Raw genomic sequence first — 17,306 nt, 5'->3', positions numbered from 1 at the left:
TTAAATAATTGTGATTGTTTGCTTGTTACAGATCCCCCATACTCCCAATATAAAAAACCCTTTTAAGTCTGTTGGTGGTAATTTCTGTTGAATAGTTTCATTGTAAGTTGCAGCAGATGCTCTATGAAGTTCTATGTGGAGAAGAATGTACAGAAGCTAAAAGGTGCATATGTTGGTACTGACTATTTCAGCATTCCTTATACATTTTATATTTTTTCCTCAATTCTCCTTTGTGGAAAGACTGATTTCATTTGTTAACATGCCTTCTTATAGTAGCACATTGACTACTTGCAGATCTCAGTGATAGGAAATAGATAAGTTCAGTTTCTGATGTAAAGATGTATATACCTTAAGTCCATATAGTATGCTATTATAAGACTTCAAATAATTGAAGTGTGATTTTATTCTAAAGTAGAAACAGAAATCTGAATAAAAGTAAAGTATGGGTGAAATACTAATTGTTTGAAATAATTGGTGTACAAATTTTTTTTTGTTGTTGCCTTGCAGTCCACAAGAATTGGAATGTCAGTTAATGCTATTCGCAAGCAGAGTACAGATGAAGAAGTTACATCTTTAGCAAAATCTCTCATCAAATCCTGGAAAAAGCTATTAGGTATAATTGATCTTTCCTTACATATATTTTTGATGTTCTGATTTGTCAAATGGTTGTCACATTTTTTTTCCCTCTATAAAATTAGATGTACTGAAACCTGTGCCTCATAATAAGGATAAGGGAAGGTTATATTAATCTCAGAAATTTTTGCTCTTTAGGCTAGTCATTTCAACTCTCTTGACTTGGAACACAACTAGATATGCTCTTTAAGAAGAATTTTCTTGCAAGGGAAAGGCTCTACAAACTTTGTGAGGAAAGGGAAAAAAAAATTCTTTTTTTTTTTTGGTTTGATGATACTAGGGATTGAACCCAGGGCCTTGTGTATATTGCGCAAGCGCTCTACCACTGACCTACATCCCAGCACTGAAAAAAAACTTTTTTTTTGGATACTAGGGATTGAATCTAGGGATACTGTATCATCCCTTTTTATTTTTTGTTTTGAAAAGGTCTCACTAAGCTGCCATGGCTGGCCTTGAATTCCCTTGAATTCCTCCTGCCTCAGTCTCCTGAGTCATTGGGATTATAGGCATGTACCACCATGCCCAGGCTGAAATAATTTTTTAACTTACATAAAACTTGCAAGAATAATAAAAGAACTTATATATTTTTCTTTATCCAGATCATTGATTTTTGATATTCACCATGTATCATGTCCTTATCATCATCATCTCTTTCTCTTGGCTTTCTTATTCTTTATGAATCATTTGAGAGGAGATTGACATATCATGCTCTTTCCCTGTAAAACCTAAGTGATATTTCCTTAGAACAGGCTTATTTTCTCATATAACCATAATATAGGAAAGATAGGAAATTTAACATTGTTTTCTTTCTTTTTGTTTGTTTTCTGTATAATTTCTTTGCTCTTAGGTACTGGGGATTGAACCCAGTGCCGCGGATATGCTGGGAAAGATATGTTCACTGAGATACATCCCCAGTCCTTTTAACATTGGTATAATATTTTAATCTGGGGCTCATGTTCCGGTTTTATCAGTTTTCTCAATCCGTGTCTTTTCTAGCTTTTTTCCCCACTTGTCCAGGACAGAATCCAGCTCATGAACAGTTATTTAGTTTATTAATCTGAAGTTATTCTTATTCTTTTATTTTTTATGATATTGAAATTTTGAAGAACGTAAAGCACCTTCCTACCCCCCCTTTTTAATAGTACATTCCTCTTTAGGGGTTATGTGCTGTTTTCCAGTGATTAGATCAGGTTGTACATCCACAGTTGGAATATTGCTTACCAGTGTTATATCCTTCTCAAGGTATCACATTCAGTCAAGGTGTACACTATAGAGTTGATTTTTTTTTTTTTTTTCCTGTAAAGGCATTCTGTGGAAGACATATTAAGACCTTGAAATCATCTTGCATTTTATCAGATTGCTCTCCCCCAATTTAATTATGCCCAAATCAGTCTTTATAGTGATGGCTATAAAAGTGGAATGTTTTGACTCTTCTACTTCAATATTTATAAATCATCTTTACACTTAAGAAAGCACTTTCCTTTTACCTCCCAGTGATTTTGTTATTAGTGTAGACTCATAGTATAATCTATTATGGTTGAGATTTTTTTGGTATTGAATTGTCCCCGATTTGAAAAGTGATTACCCCTTCAAACTGGATCTTGGCTCCTTTTGGCAAGCCCTATTCAGTGCTTTGATAATATGTAAGCCTATAAAAATGTAAAAGCCTATTAAGAAAAATGAGTGTAGTACATGATCCTGTGTTAGATTTTAAAGGGAAAAAAAACATTCCCAAAAGATGATTATTAGGACAACTGGCAGAACTTGCTAGTTGTTTTCTCTGATTATATGAAAGGTGTCTTTATTCTTAGGAAACACACTGAAGTAGTGGAATAAAAGTACATGATATCTGCCACCTAATTTTATTTTATTTTTTTAATATCTTTATTTTATCTGTTTATTTTTTATATGGTGCTGAGGATTGAACCCAGGGCCTCACACAGGCTAGGCAAGCGCTGTACTGCTGAGGCACAACCCCAGCCCCCTGCTACCTAGTTTTAAATAAAAGAAATAAGTTTATAAACACTGCGAATTTGTGTGTGTGTACATATTCTCATTTATGTCTATAAATAGAGGTAGGAAGGAGAAAGAAAATGTGACAGAATGTTAGCAGTTGGAGAATCTCAGTAATACATACATGGAATTTTTTTGTATTGCTCTTATTACATTTGTGCAAATTTGAAATTGTTCCAGAATAAAACCTTTTTAAAAGATTTAAAAAGATTTTATCTGGTCTTTAAAGACAGGTGGGAACTCTAGATTCATGATTTATTTAATTTTTTTTCTGTATTTTCAAGTAATTAAGATTAGTCATTGAGGGCTGGGATTGTGGCTTAGTGGTAGAGTGCTTACCTAGAATGCATGAAGCACCCAGTTCGATCCCTGGCACCACATAAAAATAAACAAATAAAATGAAAGTATCATGTCCGTCTACAACTAAAAAAAAAAAAAATAGTCATAGCAAGTTCACTGAGAACTTTACACACACACCTTTTTGCTCACAGAAAGAGGGTTTCTATATGTATTTTTAAATATTTTTTTATAACTTTATTTTATGTATTTATTTTTTTATGTGGTGCTGGAGGATTGAACACAGTGCCTCACCCATGTAGGCAAGTGCTCTATTACTGAGCTACAGCCCCAGCCCAGATAGATATATTTTGTGGGAGATTAGACATTGCAGTTTTGCTCATTTGGTTTTATATTTAAAGAAGATTTACTCTTATGTTTATTGGCATTCAGGTTCTTCTTTAAAAACATTATTTTGTGCTAGGTGTGTTGGTGCACACCTGTAATCCCAGCAGCCTGGGAGGTTGAGGCAGGAGTATCACAATTTTGAGGCCACCCTCAGAACTTAGTGAAGTTCTAAGCAATTTAGCAAGACCCTATCACAAGAATTAGGGGAAAAAAAAAAAAAAAAGGACTGGGGATGTGGTCCAATTGCTAAGCACCCTTTGGTTCAATCCCCAGTACCAAAAAAACACAGACAAACAAAAAACACCTTATTTTGTGAAAATTTACTTATTCATTAAAATTTGAAGTTAGAGGAGAAAAAAGTCCTTGTCTATTTGTGACTATAACTATCAGTTAATATCTTATTGCATTTCTTATCTTTTTTTAAAATTTATTTTTCAGTTTTCGGTGGACACACATCTTTATTTTATGTGGTGCTGAGGATCAAACCCAGCGCCCTGCGCATGCCAGGCGACCGCGTTACCGCTTGGGCCACATCCCCAGCCTGCACTTCTTATCTTTTTTCCCCCTGATGCACAGATTATGCTTCAACTGTTATGTTACTTACACTTCATGTATACCTGTTATCTTTTTTTTTTTTTTTAGTTGTAGTTGAACACAATATCTTCATTTATTTATTTATTTTATGTGGTGCTAAGGATTGAACCCAGGGCCTCGTACATGCTAGGCAAGTGCTCTACTGCTGAGCCACAACCCCAGCCCATCTGTTACCTTTTTAATGAAAATATTTTGTTTTTCTATCATAACTGTTATTTTTATTGGTTTCAGAATAATCCAATGACTATATCTTGATTTTTATTAACCACTTGCATATTGTTAGGTTTGTTATTTTTAAGTTATGGCTGTTATAACTAATTTTTAATAAATAATTGTTCTGCCTAAAGCTTTTTCTTTAGATCCTTAGCTAGGTTTCTAGAAGATTTACTACTACTGTTAGTAAGTAGCACATTTTTTAATACTTAGGATATGCTAACTGTTGACATGTATTACTACATTTAATCCTCAGTACAATCCAGTATGATGAAACCAATGCACTGATCACTTAGGTACCTTGCACACAGTTGGATCAGTGGTGAATACCTGACGTAGGATCTGACTGCATATAGTCTTGAGACCTTTCCTGGGGCGGTGCTGTGTTGCCTGTGGAATTGTTTTCATGCCTCTTACTTCTCTGCTTTCCAAAAGGAATTATATGAATTTACTGTGCCAGGGTGGTGTGGGAGATCAATTTTAACTGCACTTTTGGCAGCATTGGATCCTTGCTAGATCATATTTAATTGCTATATCACCTTTCCCTTTTAAGTAGTGTCTTTCCTATTACTTTTGGACTATTTCTTTGTCCATGCCATGTGTCATTATTAATCTTTGTTTTCTGCCTCACAGTACTGTACCATCTTTAGGTTTTGAAGCTTTCAAGGTGAATCATAGAGAATAACAGGGATAAATGAAATAAAGTTTGTGAAAACTCAAGTGTATACTCATGTTATACCACAGGGCTTGAATTGTTATTTTAGGTTTGATAAAGCTGTGCTTTACAAGATAAATTGTACAATTGTGATACGGAAAGCTCTGTTACTGCTTTCTCTAATAGAGAAAGCTCTATTAGTGCTTCTCATCCAGCTGGCATGTTAGAGTTGTCTGGGGAATTTTAAAAAATTATGATGCTTGTGCCTTACTGCCAGAGATTTGGACTTACTGGATATGGAATGGAGGTTGGCATGAGGGTATGTTTAAAAGTTCCCTAGGTGATCCTTATATCCAGTTGAATATATATTCTTTTTGTATTCTGTATAGAGACATGTGAAAATTGAAAGAATTTTTTAAGTATCCCTTAAGACTTTTATAGGGAGCAAAATATAGATAAGTGGGGCAATTTCTACAGTAGGCCTAAACATTTTCTAAACCTATCTTCAAGGCAGATTTGATTTAGATGTGAATATTTGTCAGTACTAAAATATTTTATCAAATCAGCCTGTTCACAGTGTCTGATTGTTTTTACATCTGTAAGTCTTAAAGCTTGTGTATTTTATATTGCTTTACAGATCATTTAAGATTGAGGGGATGCTAGGTAGATCTTACTATTCCTGAGGTATTTTATATGAAAATGTTCTTATTACTGTCGAGAAATATTTATATTTTAGGTACAGCCTTTATTTTTTTTCCTTTTTTTTAATTAGTTGTGCAAAACATTACAATGATCTTGACATCTTTGATTCAAATGGGGTATTTATTTTTTTACTTCATGAACAATTATTAAAACAGTATTGTCACATGCTTTCATTTTGGCGGGGGGGTACTGGGGTTTGAACTCAGGGACACTTGACCACTGAGCCACATCCCCAGCCCTATTTTGTATTTTATTTAGAGGCAGGGTCTCACTGAGTTGTTCGGTGCCTTGCTTTTGCTGAGGCGGGGTTTGAACTCTGGTCTTCCTGCCTCAGGTTCCTGAGCCTCTGGGATTACAGGTGTGTGCCACCATGCCTGACATATGCTTTCATTTTTAAAATGACTGCTCGTATTTTTCCCATATTCTTTCCTTCTCTTTGTTCTGTATACTTTTCTCTTAAACTTTTAGGTTCCCCTTGGCATACGAATTTGTAATTCTTACTAATTGAGTGCTAACTGAATATGGGTTCTGAAAAATACCCAAGTGTGTATGCTAATAGAATAGTTTTCATATACTTCATTTACTGGTGGGTAACTTAGAATTTTTTTTCTTGTGTTAGTAGCCTGTTAACATGCAGTATTTCAGTTTTTATTTTTAACAGTTACTAACAACTAAGGGATTTCATACATTTTCAGATGGACCATCCACTGATAAAGACCCTGAAGAAAAGAAAAAAGAACCTGCGATTACATCACAGAATAGCCCTGAAGCAAGAGAAGAAAGGTATTTCACTTTATGGAAATTCATTTATGTTAAAGTCAGATAGTTTTATCAACTCTATCAATTTCTCCATGGTCTTCTGATCACAAATCTGCATTACTTTCTGTTTTCCAGTCATATAAAACTAGTAAATGTATATAGCCGAGGTTTTTAGAAAGATTTCCTAGAAATTTAAAAGATAGGTAGATTACATAAATAAAAACAAATTGTGTATTTACATAAATAAAAACATTGTGTTTAATAAGTTTTATGGAATAGGATTCCTGGGAGAGGCACTGATAGAATTGTTAATGACTGTAGTGCTTTGGGATTTAAATGGTTACTTCCTCTACTTACCTATTTCTTTTTTGAATTTATTTGTACCCTGGATCATTTCATTTTTATGCTTTTTTTGTCTTCCAAATTTTGCCATTTATCATAGGAACTTAAAATATGAATTTCAGCCACAAGGGGTTCCTTGGCTTCTATAAGATCTTTGCATTTATTCTTTGCTGTTGCATACCATGAACTGTGCAGTACCCAACATGTTGCTTAATGTTGGTATAAGTAATAGATTACAAGTAGTTCTCCAATTTCTTGTGAAGCTTGTGGTTAACTATTGATGTTGACTTAAAGAAGTGGTTCTCAAAGTGGTCCAAAGAAGATCAAGGACTGCCTGGCAACTTATTAGAAACTTAAATGTTCAGGCTTCATCCTGGAACTATCAGGAATTGTTTTTAACAAGCTCCTCCTTAACTTCTGAGGCACCCAGGTTTAGAACTTCTGCTTCTAGCTTTTGGCTTCCAATTTTCTGTTTTGTCCCTGAACTTTTGATCCACCTAGATCGTTAGAGGTATTTAGGACATTAAGGCTACTTCTGTTTTAATTTTATTTCTTAGGGGTTCCTCAGAATTGATCACATAATTATTTTTTATTGAACAATTTTTTATTTTTTTGAGTTTTTAGGGATTGAACTCAGAGCTTTGTGTGTGCTGGGTAAGCACACCACTGGGCTACATTCTTCTTGCCCCCAGCCACTGCCTATTTTTTTTTGTTTTTTAATTTGAGACAAGGTTTTGCTGAGTTGCCTAGGCTGACCTTGAATTTATGATCCTTATGCCGCGCCTCCCAAGCTGGGATTACAAGTGTGCACCACTGCACCACGCTGTGTTTCTTATTATTTTTACTCTTTATTTTTTGGTACTGGGATTGAACCCCGGGGCACTCAACCACTGAACCACATACCCAGCCCTTTTTTTTTTTTTCATATTTTATTTAGAGACAGGGTTCACTCAGTTGCTGAGGCTGGCTCCTCCTGCTTCAGCCTCCCAAATTGTTGGGATTATAGACATGTGCCATCATACCTGTCTTGTTCCTTATTTATTTTTTTTAATTAACACTTATTAATATCACATACACTTGTTATTTTATGTTATAGTACTAAATATATTTGATGTTTAAAGAGGTAAGCCAAAAGTAGGGTTAAACAATGTTTGTTAATAAAATTTATGCAGTTTTTTTTCTTGTAACTTTTTATTTTGAGATAGTTTCAGACTTTTAAAAAATTGCTGGCTGGGATTATATATCAGTGGTAGAGCACCTGCCTAGCACATGTGAGGCATTGGGTTTGATCCTCAGCACCACATAAAAATAAATAAATGAAGAAAGAAAGGAAAAAAGAAAGATTGTGTCTATTTACAACTAAAAATTTAAAAAACGATACAAATTTATTTTAAAAATTGAAAAATAGTACAAAGAATTCTTTACCCAGTTGCTTCTCTTATATTTATATATGTATAGCACATATACGTGTGTGTGTGTGTGTGTGTGTGTGTATATATATACATGAATGAATTTTATTTTGAACCAAATGAGTGCTTTGCAGACATTTTGCCCTTTTTACCCTTACATATGTCAATATGTTTTCTTACAAATAACCACAGCACAGCTTTCAATATCAGGGAATTAACATTGATATAGAAAATGCTATTTTGTAATCATAGACCTTATTCATATTTCTGCAGTTACCTCAATAATTTCATTTATTGCAAAGGGAAAATATTTCTTAAAAAATACTGTCCAAGATCATATATTGAATTTAGTTGTCATTTCTCTCTGATGTCCTTTAATCTATAATAGTTCTTCAGTCTGTTGTTGTCTTTCTTTTTTTTTTTTAAAGAGAGAGGGAGAGAGAGAGAGGTTTTTAATATTTATTTTTCAGTTATTGGCGGACACAACATCTTTGTTTGTATGTGGTACTGAGGATCGAACTCGGGCCGCACGCATGCCGGGCGAGCACGCTACCACTTGAGCCACATCCCCAGCCCAAGTTGTTGTCTTTCTTGACCTTGATATTTTTGAAAACTGGGGGCCCTAACCTAATGAATTTTTAACATGTTTTCAGCTGTGATATATTCAGGGTCCCTGGTTTTGTGTCTATAACATATATAGATAAACATTTTAAGTAGATGTTGAAAGCTTAGTCATTTCTTAGTATACATTTTATAAGTTCTATGCCCTTGAAGTTTAGGTGTAGAGCCTATCTGCAAATGCATAGAATTATTGTGTATGAAGGCTGATACATGTTTACACAAACTCAGAGAAATAAAAGAGGATTCAAGAAATTAGTATGGAGGGAGATGTAAGGTTAGATCTAAATGATTTGTAGTTGAGTGAAGTTTTATATTTTAAGTACAAGAAATTGAGAAAATTATGTGCTTAAATGGTTGGAAAGAGGTAACAGAATGTTATGCAGTGGTGCCAGCAATAGCAAAGTGAGAAATGGCTCCATCAGTTCACTTGAGTAGTTTCCATTGGCTGGGCTAGGCATTTGGCTATGGACAGAAGCAAAAGCATTTAATTGAAGTATTTAAGTAGAAGTAGTATTTATTTTGTGGTACTGAGGATCAAACACAGGCCATACTCGGCCAGTCCTCTATCACTGAGCAACACCCAGCCCTAATAAGGAGATTTTCTTTTTTTTTTTTTTGGTACTAGGGATTGAACTCAGTGGCATTCAACCACCAAGCCACATCCCCAGCCCTATTTTATATTTTATTTAGAGGCAGGATCTCACTGAGTTGATTAGTGCCCTACTTTTGCTGAGGTTGGCTTTGAACTCTTGATCTTCTTGTCTCAGCCTCCCGAGCTGCTGGGATTACAGGCGTGTGCTGCCACGCCCAGTTTAAGAAGGAGATTTTTTAAAAAATTGACTTATTCATTTATTTACTGCTTACAGACACTGTGCTATATATTGAAGATACAAAGAAGATTAAATCATGGGCAGGGGATATAGCTCAGTTGGTAGAGTACTTGCCTCACATGCACAAGGACCTGGGTTTAATCTCTAGCAGCATACCCCCCCCCCCACACACACACACAAAAGATAAAATCCTAAGATTTTTTGCTCTTAAGAAACTTAGCCTGGTCTCAGTTTCTGTGGGTGAGGAACCAGACTTCACTGGGACTCTCACTCCAAGATGCAGTGCTACCTCCTATCATAATGATATAAGAAGTTAATATTTTCTTTGTATAAAGCCAACATAGCTAAGGTAAATGTTACCCCATTACTCAGTGAATTTAGGATGAACTATTTAAACAACTGTAAACAAAATGTATTCATGAAAGTTTTTGGACAGTGTCATTTTATTTTTCTGAAGAATTTGGGGAGAGGGAGGAGGACTGAATTATTTCCCCTGAAGAGAAGCAAATGTCCTTTTTCTACTTAGGCATATCATGTAAGTGTCTTTCTAATGAAGTTTTTTTTTTTTTTTTTTTTTTGGTAGTGGTGCTGGGGATTGAACCCAGGGCCTTGTGCATGAGAGGCAAGCATTCTATTAACTGAGCTACATCCCCAGCCCCTTATGAAGTTCTATCATGACCTCTTGGAGTATTTATTATGTATCTTGAAAACATGTATCTATGTTTATAAATGGTGAAATAATCTTTCTGTCTTCACAATTCTGGTTTTAATGCTTATTTAATAATAAAACTTTTTTCCTCAAAGAAAAAGAAACAGTGTGGTTAAAGGAAAATGTATGAAAAGTCATTGCAAACCTGTGTGTACATGGTTTTTTGCGAGTACAGAGAGATATAATAATAGGAAGCTTCGGAAGAATTGACGGAAGTTAGAAGGTACAGATGATCATTTTGTACACTGTAACCTGTTCTCAACAGTGGTTGTGTTTTGGAGAGAAAACATGGAAGGTATATCCTTGCAGCAGGTTAGATCTATGAAGGGCAATGATTTAATCAGTCTTTGAAAAAGGTTTATGGCCAGGCCTGAAGAGGTTCCTCTGTAATCCCAGCATCTTGGGAGGCTGAGGCAAGAGTATCAGGAGAGTTCAAAGCCAGCCTCAGCAACTACTTAGCAAGACCCTAAGGGATTCAGCAAGACCCTGTCTCTAAATAAAATATAAAAAAGGGCTAGGGATGTGGCTCGGTTGTTTAATGCTTCTGGGTTCAATTCCCTAGTACCAAAGGGAAAAAAAGAAAAGGTTTATGTTTGATAACCTTATATGTGATAAAACTGAATTGAAACTAGTCATAAAAGTATTTTTAAAAGAACCTGTTTTTGTGAAAATCTAATATAACAAGTTAATCAGAGCAATTGAATTGATTAAGTTGACTAGAAAGTCATTAAACTGTCCTGCTGTGCAGATGGAGTTTGTATTTATGGAGAGAAATTAAACAGACCTTTTTATAATCTCAAGATTTATTTCATCAGATTTTTGTCTCATTAGAAAACCATTGTCTAATTGGAGTAGAGGTTTTCAAACATTTTTTTTTTTTCTCCCTGTAATTTTGGTAGCAAGCCTCTATACTTTTTTGGTCCCATCCCCTTGCCCTTCCCCTCAAACCATGATCCAACCTTCTCATATATTGCCGTGAGTTTTAATGTGTATTTTCTCTATTAAAATTTTATTCATTGTTTAAAAGGACAATCAAGGTAAAATACTTGGTATTCTTTTTACAAAAAAGACACAAGGGGCGGGGGCTGTGACTCAGTGTTAGTGCACTTGTCTGGCATCGGTTCAATTCTCAGCACTACATATAAATAAATAAAAGTAAAGGTCCATCAAAAACTAAAAAAAAAAAAAAAAAATTAAAAAAAGTTATGAGACTTTTCTCCTTACTAAATTTAATCACTTAAGTTTTTAATGTGTATGCAGGCAACTTTTTTCCTTACACAAGTCACTAAAATATCATTTATTTAGGCTCTGAAGTTTTGTTTTCAGAGAGTGATAGTATTGTTACTTTAAGGTTTTTTAAAAATTTCTTTTTGGCATGTGTATTTTAGTAGTTCCAGTGGCAATGTAAGCAGCAGGAAGGATGAGACAAATGCTCGAGATACTTACGTTTCATCTTTTCCTCGGGCACCAAGCACTTCTGATTCTGTGCGGTTAAAATGTAGGGAGATGCTTGCTGCAGCTCTCCGAACAGGAGGTAAGTTTAGTGTATGTTATTTTACTTCCCATCCCTTTCATCATCATCACTAGTACTTTATCCACCTCCATATTGTTGTTTTGCAAGTACCATCCTGATTGTAGCTGCCCACCACTGCTTAGCTTAGGGAAGAGTTGTTACTAATAGCAGTCCCTAAAGAGTGAGACTGGGACATCTGCTTATTACTATGTAATTCCAAGAAGTAGATTCATTCTAATATATGAATGTTTTTCCTGATCGTAGAAATTTTAAACTTTTCCCCCTCAAATATTTTGTTACCTGCATTTAATATGCAAACTACTTACTCTGTCCTTAGATTGAGAGTTAACAATACTGAATTCTGAAATGTTAGTATGACATACATTGTGTAAGTTTTGTATTCATAATTCCATTTGCTGATTTTTTTAAGTGGAGAAGCAATCTTGATTTATATATGAGAACTTAATTATATTTGAAGGTATTTAGTCTTAGCATGTAAAATTTTGCCTTTAAGCCAGCCATGATGGTGCATACCTATAATCCCAACAACTGGAGAGACTGAGGCAGGAGAGTCACAGTTCAAGGTCAGCCTGGGCAACCATAGCCAAGAACTTGTCTCAAAAAAATGAAAAGGGCTGGCTCACTGATAAAAAAAGGAGAAAAGAAAAAGTTTCATATGCAGGAATGTTTGTCATTTTTTACTTTTCCTTTTCTTTATGCTCAACCGTAGCTAATTGGACCTATTTCCTTTTTCTGCCTTTCTAGTTTGAATTCCTTACTGTCTCTTTTTTTCTTCCTAGTTTCTATTTATTTCCTTTTATCCTTTTGAATATTTGTATAGGAGTCTGTTGAGTGTGTCCATATATGTGATTGACTGATGAATGGTTTCTTTGCATTGAACCCCGAGTCGAGTCTGAACTCTGAGTCACAGGAGACAAGACAGTTCTTTATTTAACTTTCTGTACTCTCTGCTGGAATAACCAGAATTCATGGAGTTGTGAAATGAGGAATTGCCTGCTGTATGAATTACTTCCCCATCCCTGAGGGAAAAGGAATCATCAATGCAGGAGCACTGTGGATATTAGGTGAATCTAAAAGGGGAGGAGTCTAGTGAGTAGTAAGAGACCAGATTCTAATTAAACTAAACTAAAAGGATTTTTATATGAGGCAAGTGGGGTTGAAGAAATAAGAATGCAGTTCACTTTCTTGTACTGGAATTTTCTTTTAATATGTTGCAATAAATTAACAATTTTTTAATGCCTGTTTTTAGATGACTACATTGCTATTGGAGCTGATGAGGAAGAACTAGGATCTCAGATTGAGGAAGATATCCTTTGTGTGTCTATTTGTAATTGTTTTAAGTAACCTGTTAGAATAATTGTGATTTTTTCTTCATGTATATAATTCTAAGGTTTATTCTTCAGTATTGTTTTGATGCGAAAGGAGAAGGAGAAGGACTTTCATGTCAGTTTATTCCATTTTTTTTTCTTGTCATTCAAAAACAAATCACAGTAGTGTTGATGGCATTTTTATTTTTCTGCCTTGCAAATTGAGAATGTAGTTTGTAATTTTATTTGCGCAGAATGGCAGAGAAAACACACACACACACACACATACTCCTCTACTATTATGTGTGAAGATTTCTCATTGAGGAACCTCAACAGAGCACACATAATTTCCTGAGCTCATTATCCTAGAGGGAAATATGTTCATGCTGGGCACCATGGAAAGGCCTTGGAATACAGGTCGTTCATATGGGAGGGGAGTAGGGAATATGTAGGTAACAGTAGGACATGGAACTCTTTCTTGTTAAGGAAATATCCTTGTTAGGGAGGGAGTTCCTTCAGGGCTCAGCCTCTGCTTGTGGCCTGACCTTGATGGAGAGAAACCTGCTAAACTAGCTTCATGCTGAGCTGGGAAAGGAAATGAACCTCCAGGGCTACTGTGGTCTCTTTTCAGAAAGCCCCAAGGAACTGTGTGGAAAAGGCCATTAGACTTAGGATTCTTGGTGGAATACAGATTTGGGCAAGTTAGAGCTGGTGTCATTTCAAGCTAGTTTTTCAAAAATTTGTTCACTTGGATTGAATACCTGAGTTACTTGTTGATTTGCATGCTGCTTTGATTAAACAAGAAAAAAAAATTACTTGTCTATAGTGTAAAAGTATTGATAATTATTTGTCAATTGTGGATGAATCAAGGAATCAGAAACAGTGCTCTTTTTTTAACTTATTAAATTGGAAACAGTTTTTGTGAACTCTTTAGAAATTTTTAGGATTCTTATTTTGGCAGAAAAGGAAAAAATTGTTTTATCTTTATCATTTAACCATTTTTCCTTAACAGCCAAGTACCTATATATCAAGAAATAAGGAATACAGACATGAAATACAAAAATAGAGTACGAAGTAGGATATCAAATCTCAAAGATGCAAAAAATCCAAATTTGAGGAAAAATGTACTCTGTGGGAATATTCCTCCCGACTTATTTGCTAGGATGACAGCAGAGGTGAGCATACCTATATACTAAGTTTCTATGATGTGATTGCATAATGTCAAGTATATCATAAGGCTTTATATAAATATTACATATATAATTTCTATGAGCTGTTCTGATAGATACATAAATATTAGGCAAATACTTAATGTTATTGAATTTGTTGACATTAATGTTTTGCTCTTTCTGTACCATTAATGTTCTTTTGGTGCTATATTTAAATCATTATTTAAAATTAAAAATGTTATCCTTTTAATGACTCTAATTACAAATAGCCTTTTGTATCCTTTAAGCCTTTTTGTATGGTTAAACACTCAGAAATTGTTTATATCTTACTGATTTTTTTCTTAAATTTATATGGGAAATGATGGAAAAATTGAAATTCATAGGACTGCTATTTGTAGACAGTTATTCATTGACAATAACTATTGTGTGTCTACAATCTATTAGGCATCCAAGGGTGAATTTGTTTTTCTGCATAGCTAATCAAAATTGCTATATTTTAAAAATTCCTTTTAAAATTTTTGTTAAAATATGTTAAAGCTTTACAAAGCAGAGAACATAGTGCAGTGAGATCTCATGAATCCATCATGGAAGCTTTCAGTATTTTTGAGAACTTATCACCCTTTTAATTTTTCACTGCCCGCCCCCCTTTTTCCCTTGAATTTATTTTCAAGCACATCTCAGACATTATATCTTTTTTTAAACCTCTTTATATTTGGGGGATAGCTTTACAAATATATATTTTTCTTATATAATGTCATCTCCACATCTAACAAACCTATTGGTATTATTAATATCTAGCTCATATTCATGTTCTATTCTTTTCCTGTCCCTTATATCCTTTCTAATGCTTTTTTTTTTTTAATTTCCCTTTATGATATTGCCCTTTCAAAGAAATCAGTTCTGTATCCCACATTGTGGATTTAAAAAAAATATTTATTTTTTAGTTGTAGTTGGACATAATACCTTTCTTTTATTTATTCATTTTTATGTGGTGCTGAGGATCAAACCCAGTGCCTCACGAGCTAGGCGAGTGCTCTACTGCTGAGCCACAACCCTAGCCCATCCCACATTATGGATTTTGTCTGTACAACTGTATCTGTTTCTCATGTAATTTGATTTTTTTTCTATCCCCCCTATTTTCTATAATATTGGAAGCTAGTTCAATAGGCTTGATTATATTCAAGCTTCATTTTTTTTCTGTATAAATACTTCTTCATAAGGGATGCTTTTTATTGTAGTTTCCTCACAGCAGGAGACACATAATGTATTGATCTCTTCTTAGGGTGTTAAGATTGGTCATTTGGGTTTGGATTATTAGAGTGATTTGTCCACTGTTAATCTCTCCATCGAAGAGTTGATGAATTCATCCACTGATGATCCTTGCCTGAATTGGTTATTTCAATAAAATAACCACTGCAAATAAATTATTTAAATTATGTCATTCCTTTTACAATAATTAGCAAGGTTTCTTTGTTAAAGAAGCACTTTTCCTTATAAACTCAAGCTGTTGGTTTGGGTAGGAAAGTCAGGGTCAATGTGTAAGTCTTTTCCATTGGTTATCAGTTACCAGAATCAGGAGTTGGTGACCTGGTTAATTGCCAGTGATGGCTTTCTTTTTTTTTTTTTTTGTACTGAGATTGAACTCAGGGGCACTCAACCACTGAGTCACATCCTCAGCCCTATTTTGTATTTTTTATTTTAGAAACAGGGTCTTACATGGTTGGTGCCTCACCAATGCTGAGGCTGGCTTTGAACTCATGATCCTCCTGCCTCAGCCTCCTGAGCTGCTGGGATTACAGGCGTATGCCACTCTCCCAGCTTGCTTTTGAATATATGTGTCCTCTCTTAAGTATTGTCATAGACTTGTGACTTTTCATTTATCCCGTGGGATTAGTTCTTTACAGTAATTTAATTTAATGGATAAGAAATGGTCCTATTTTTGGCTGATAGGAGTTACTTCACATTGACCTCTATTTCCATTGTATTCAACTGTGATACTCTCTGGTATCTTCTGTGATTTTTGATATAGAACATGACCCTGACATATCCTTTAGCTTCTTACCCCAAGATTTGAATTTCTCCAAAGGTCCCTGACTTCCTTCTGGGCTGTGGTATTTAGAGACCACAATCTGGATACTATAGGTACTCATTGTTACAGGTTTACATTGTTTATAGCCTTTAAACAACAATTAATTCCAGTATTCACATGCAAACTTATGAGCATTTGAAGAAAATGTTAAAGGAAGCAAACTCTTATAAGTTCTCTAAGAAAAAATATTAATTTTATACTTCTTAAACTTTTAAATGCTGATTATTATTATTATTATTTTTATTAAGCTAATTGAACATTAAAGCATTTAGATCATAGGATATACATATTGTATAGAAGATTTCTGTAACTGAGTGGTATTTCCACCTCCATCATAGGAAATGGCTAGTGATGAGCTCAAAGAGATGCGGAAAAACTTGACCAAAGAAGCCATCAGAGAGCATCAGATGGCCAAGACTGGTGGCACTCAGACTGACTTGTTCACATGTGGTAAATGTAAAAAGAAGAATTGCACTTACACACAGGTTTGTGATTATATATAGATTCTTATTTTCATATTAACAATGCTTGTAGGTACCAAGGATAATTATCAGTACTTTGATAATTTTCAAAAAGAGAAGATATCTCTAAGATGAAAGAATGGTTTTCTTAATGCTGATTGCAGTTAAGAAAAAATAAATTGTTAAAATCATACCTTCATGGAAATAGTTGCTATGAAAACTGTGTCAGTTAATTAAATAAAATATACGCTGTTTAATAAGATGACTTGTATTTTTTTTTAAAGAGAGAGAGGTAGAGAGAGAGAGAATTTTTTTTTTAAATATTTATTTTTTTAGTTGTAGTTGGACACAATACCTTTATTCCATTCATTTATTTTTATGTGGTGCTGAGGATCGAACCCAGGGCCCCACACATGCTAGACGAGTCTTCTACCGCTGAGCCACAATCCTAGCCCCGAGAGAGAATTTTAATATTTATTTTTTAGTTATCGGCGGGCACAACATCTTTGTTTGTATGTGGTGCTGAGGATCAAACCCGGGCCGCACACATGCCAGGCGAGCGCGCTACCGCTTGAGCCACAT

General features: G+C 34.6%; 1 protein-coding gene across 1 annotated transcript in view; it reads left to right on the top strand.

Moving 5' to 3' along the window:
* Positions 1-17,306, top strand: part of Tcea1 (transcription elongation factor A1) — a 41,357-nt gene that overhangs the window by 21,244 nt on the left and 2,807 nt on the right. The window contains exons 3-8 of the mRNA XM_076836428.1: positions 508-613; positions 6,190-6,277; positions 11,553-11,698; positions 12,948-13,004; positions 14,026-14,180; positions 16,602-16,748. Of these exons, the coding sequence (XP_076692543.1) occupies positions 508-613; positions 6,190-6,277; positions 11,553-11,698; positions 12,948-13,004; positions 14,026-14,180; positions 16,602-16,748 (699 nt within the window). The remainder of the gene's footprint in view (positions 1-507; positions 614-6,189; positions 6,278-11,552; positions 11,699-12,947; positions 13,005-14,025; positions 14,181-16,601; positions 16,749-17,306) is intronic.

The sequence above is a fragment of the Callospermophilus lateralis genome, chromosome 16 (assembly GCF_048772815.1).
Source record: "Callospermophilus lateralis isolate mCalLat2 chromosome 16, mCalLat2.hap1, whole genome shotgun sequence".
Classification (NCBI taxonomy): domain Eukaryota; kingdom Metazoa; phylum Chordata; class Mammalia; order Rodentia; family Sciuridae; genus Callospermophilus; species Callospermophilus lateralis.
The sequence above is the reverse complement of the archived record's forward strand: the minus strand, read 5'-3'. Positions and strand labels throughout refer to the sequence as shown.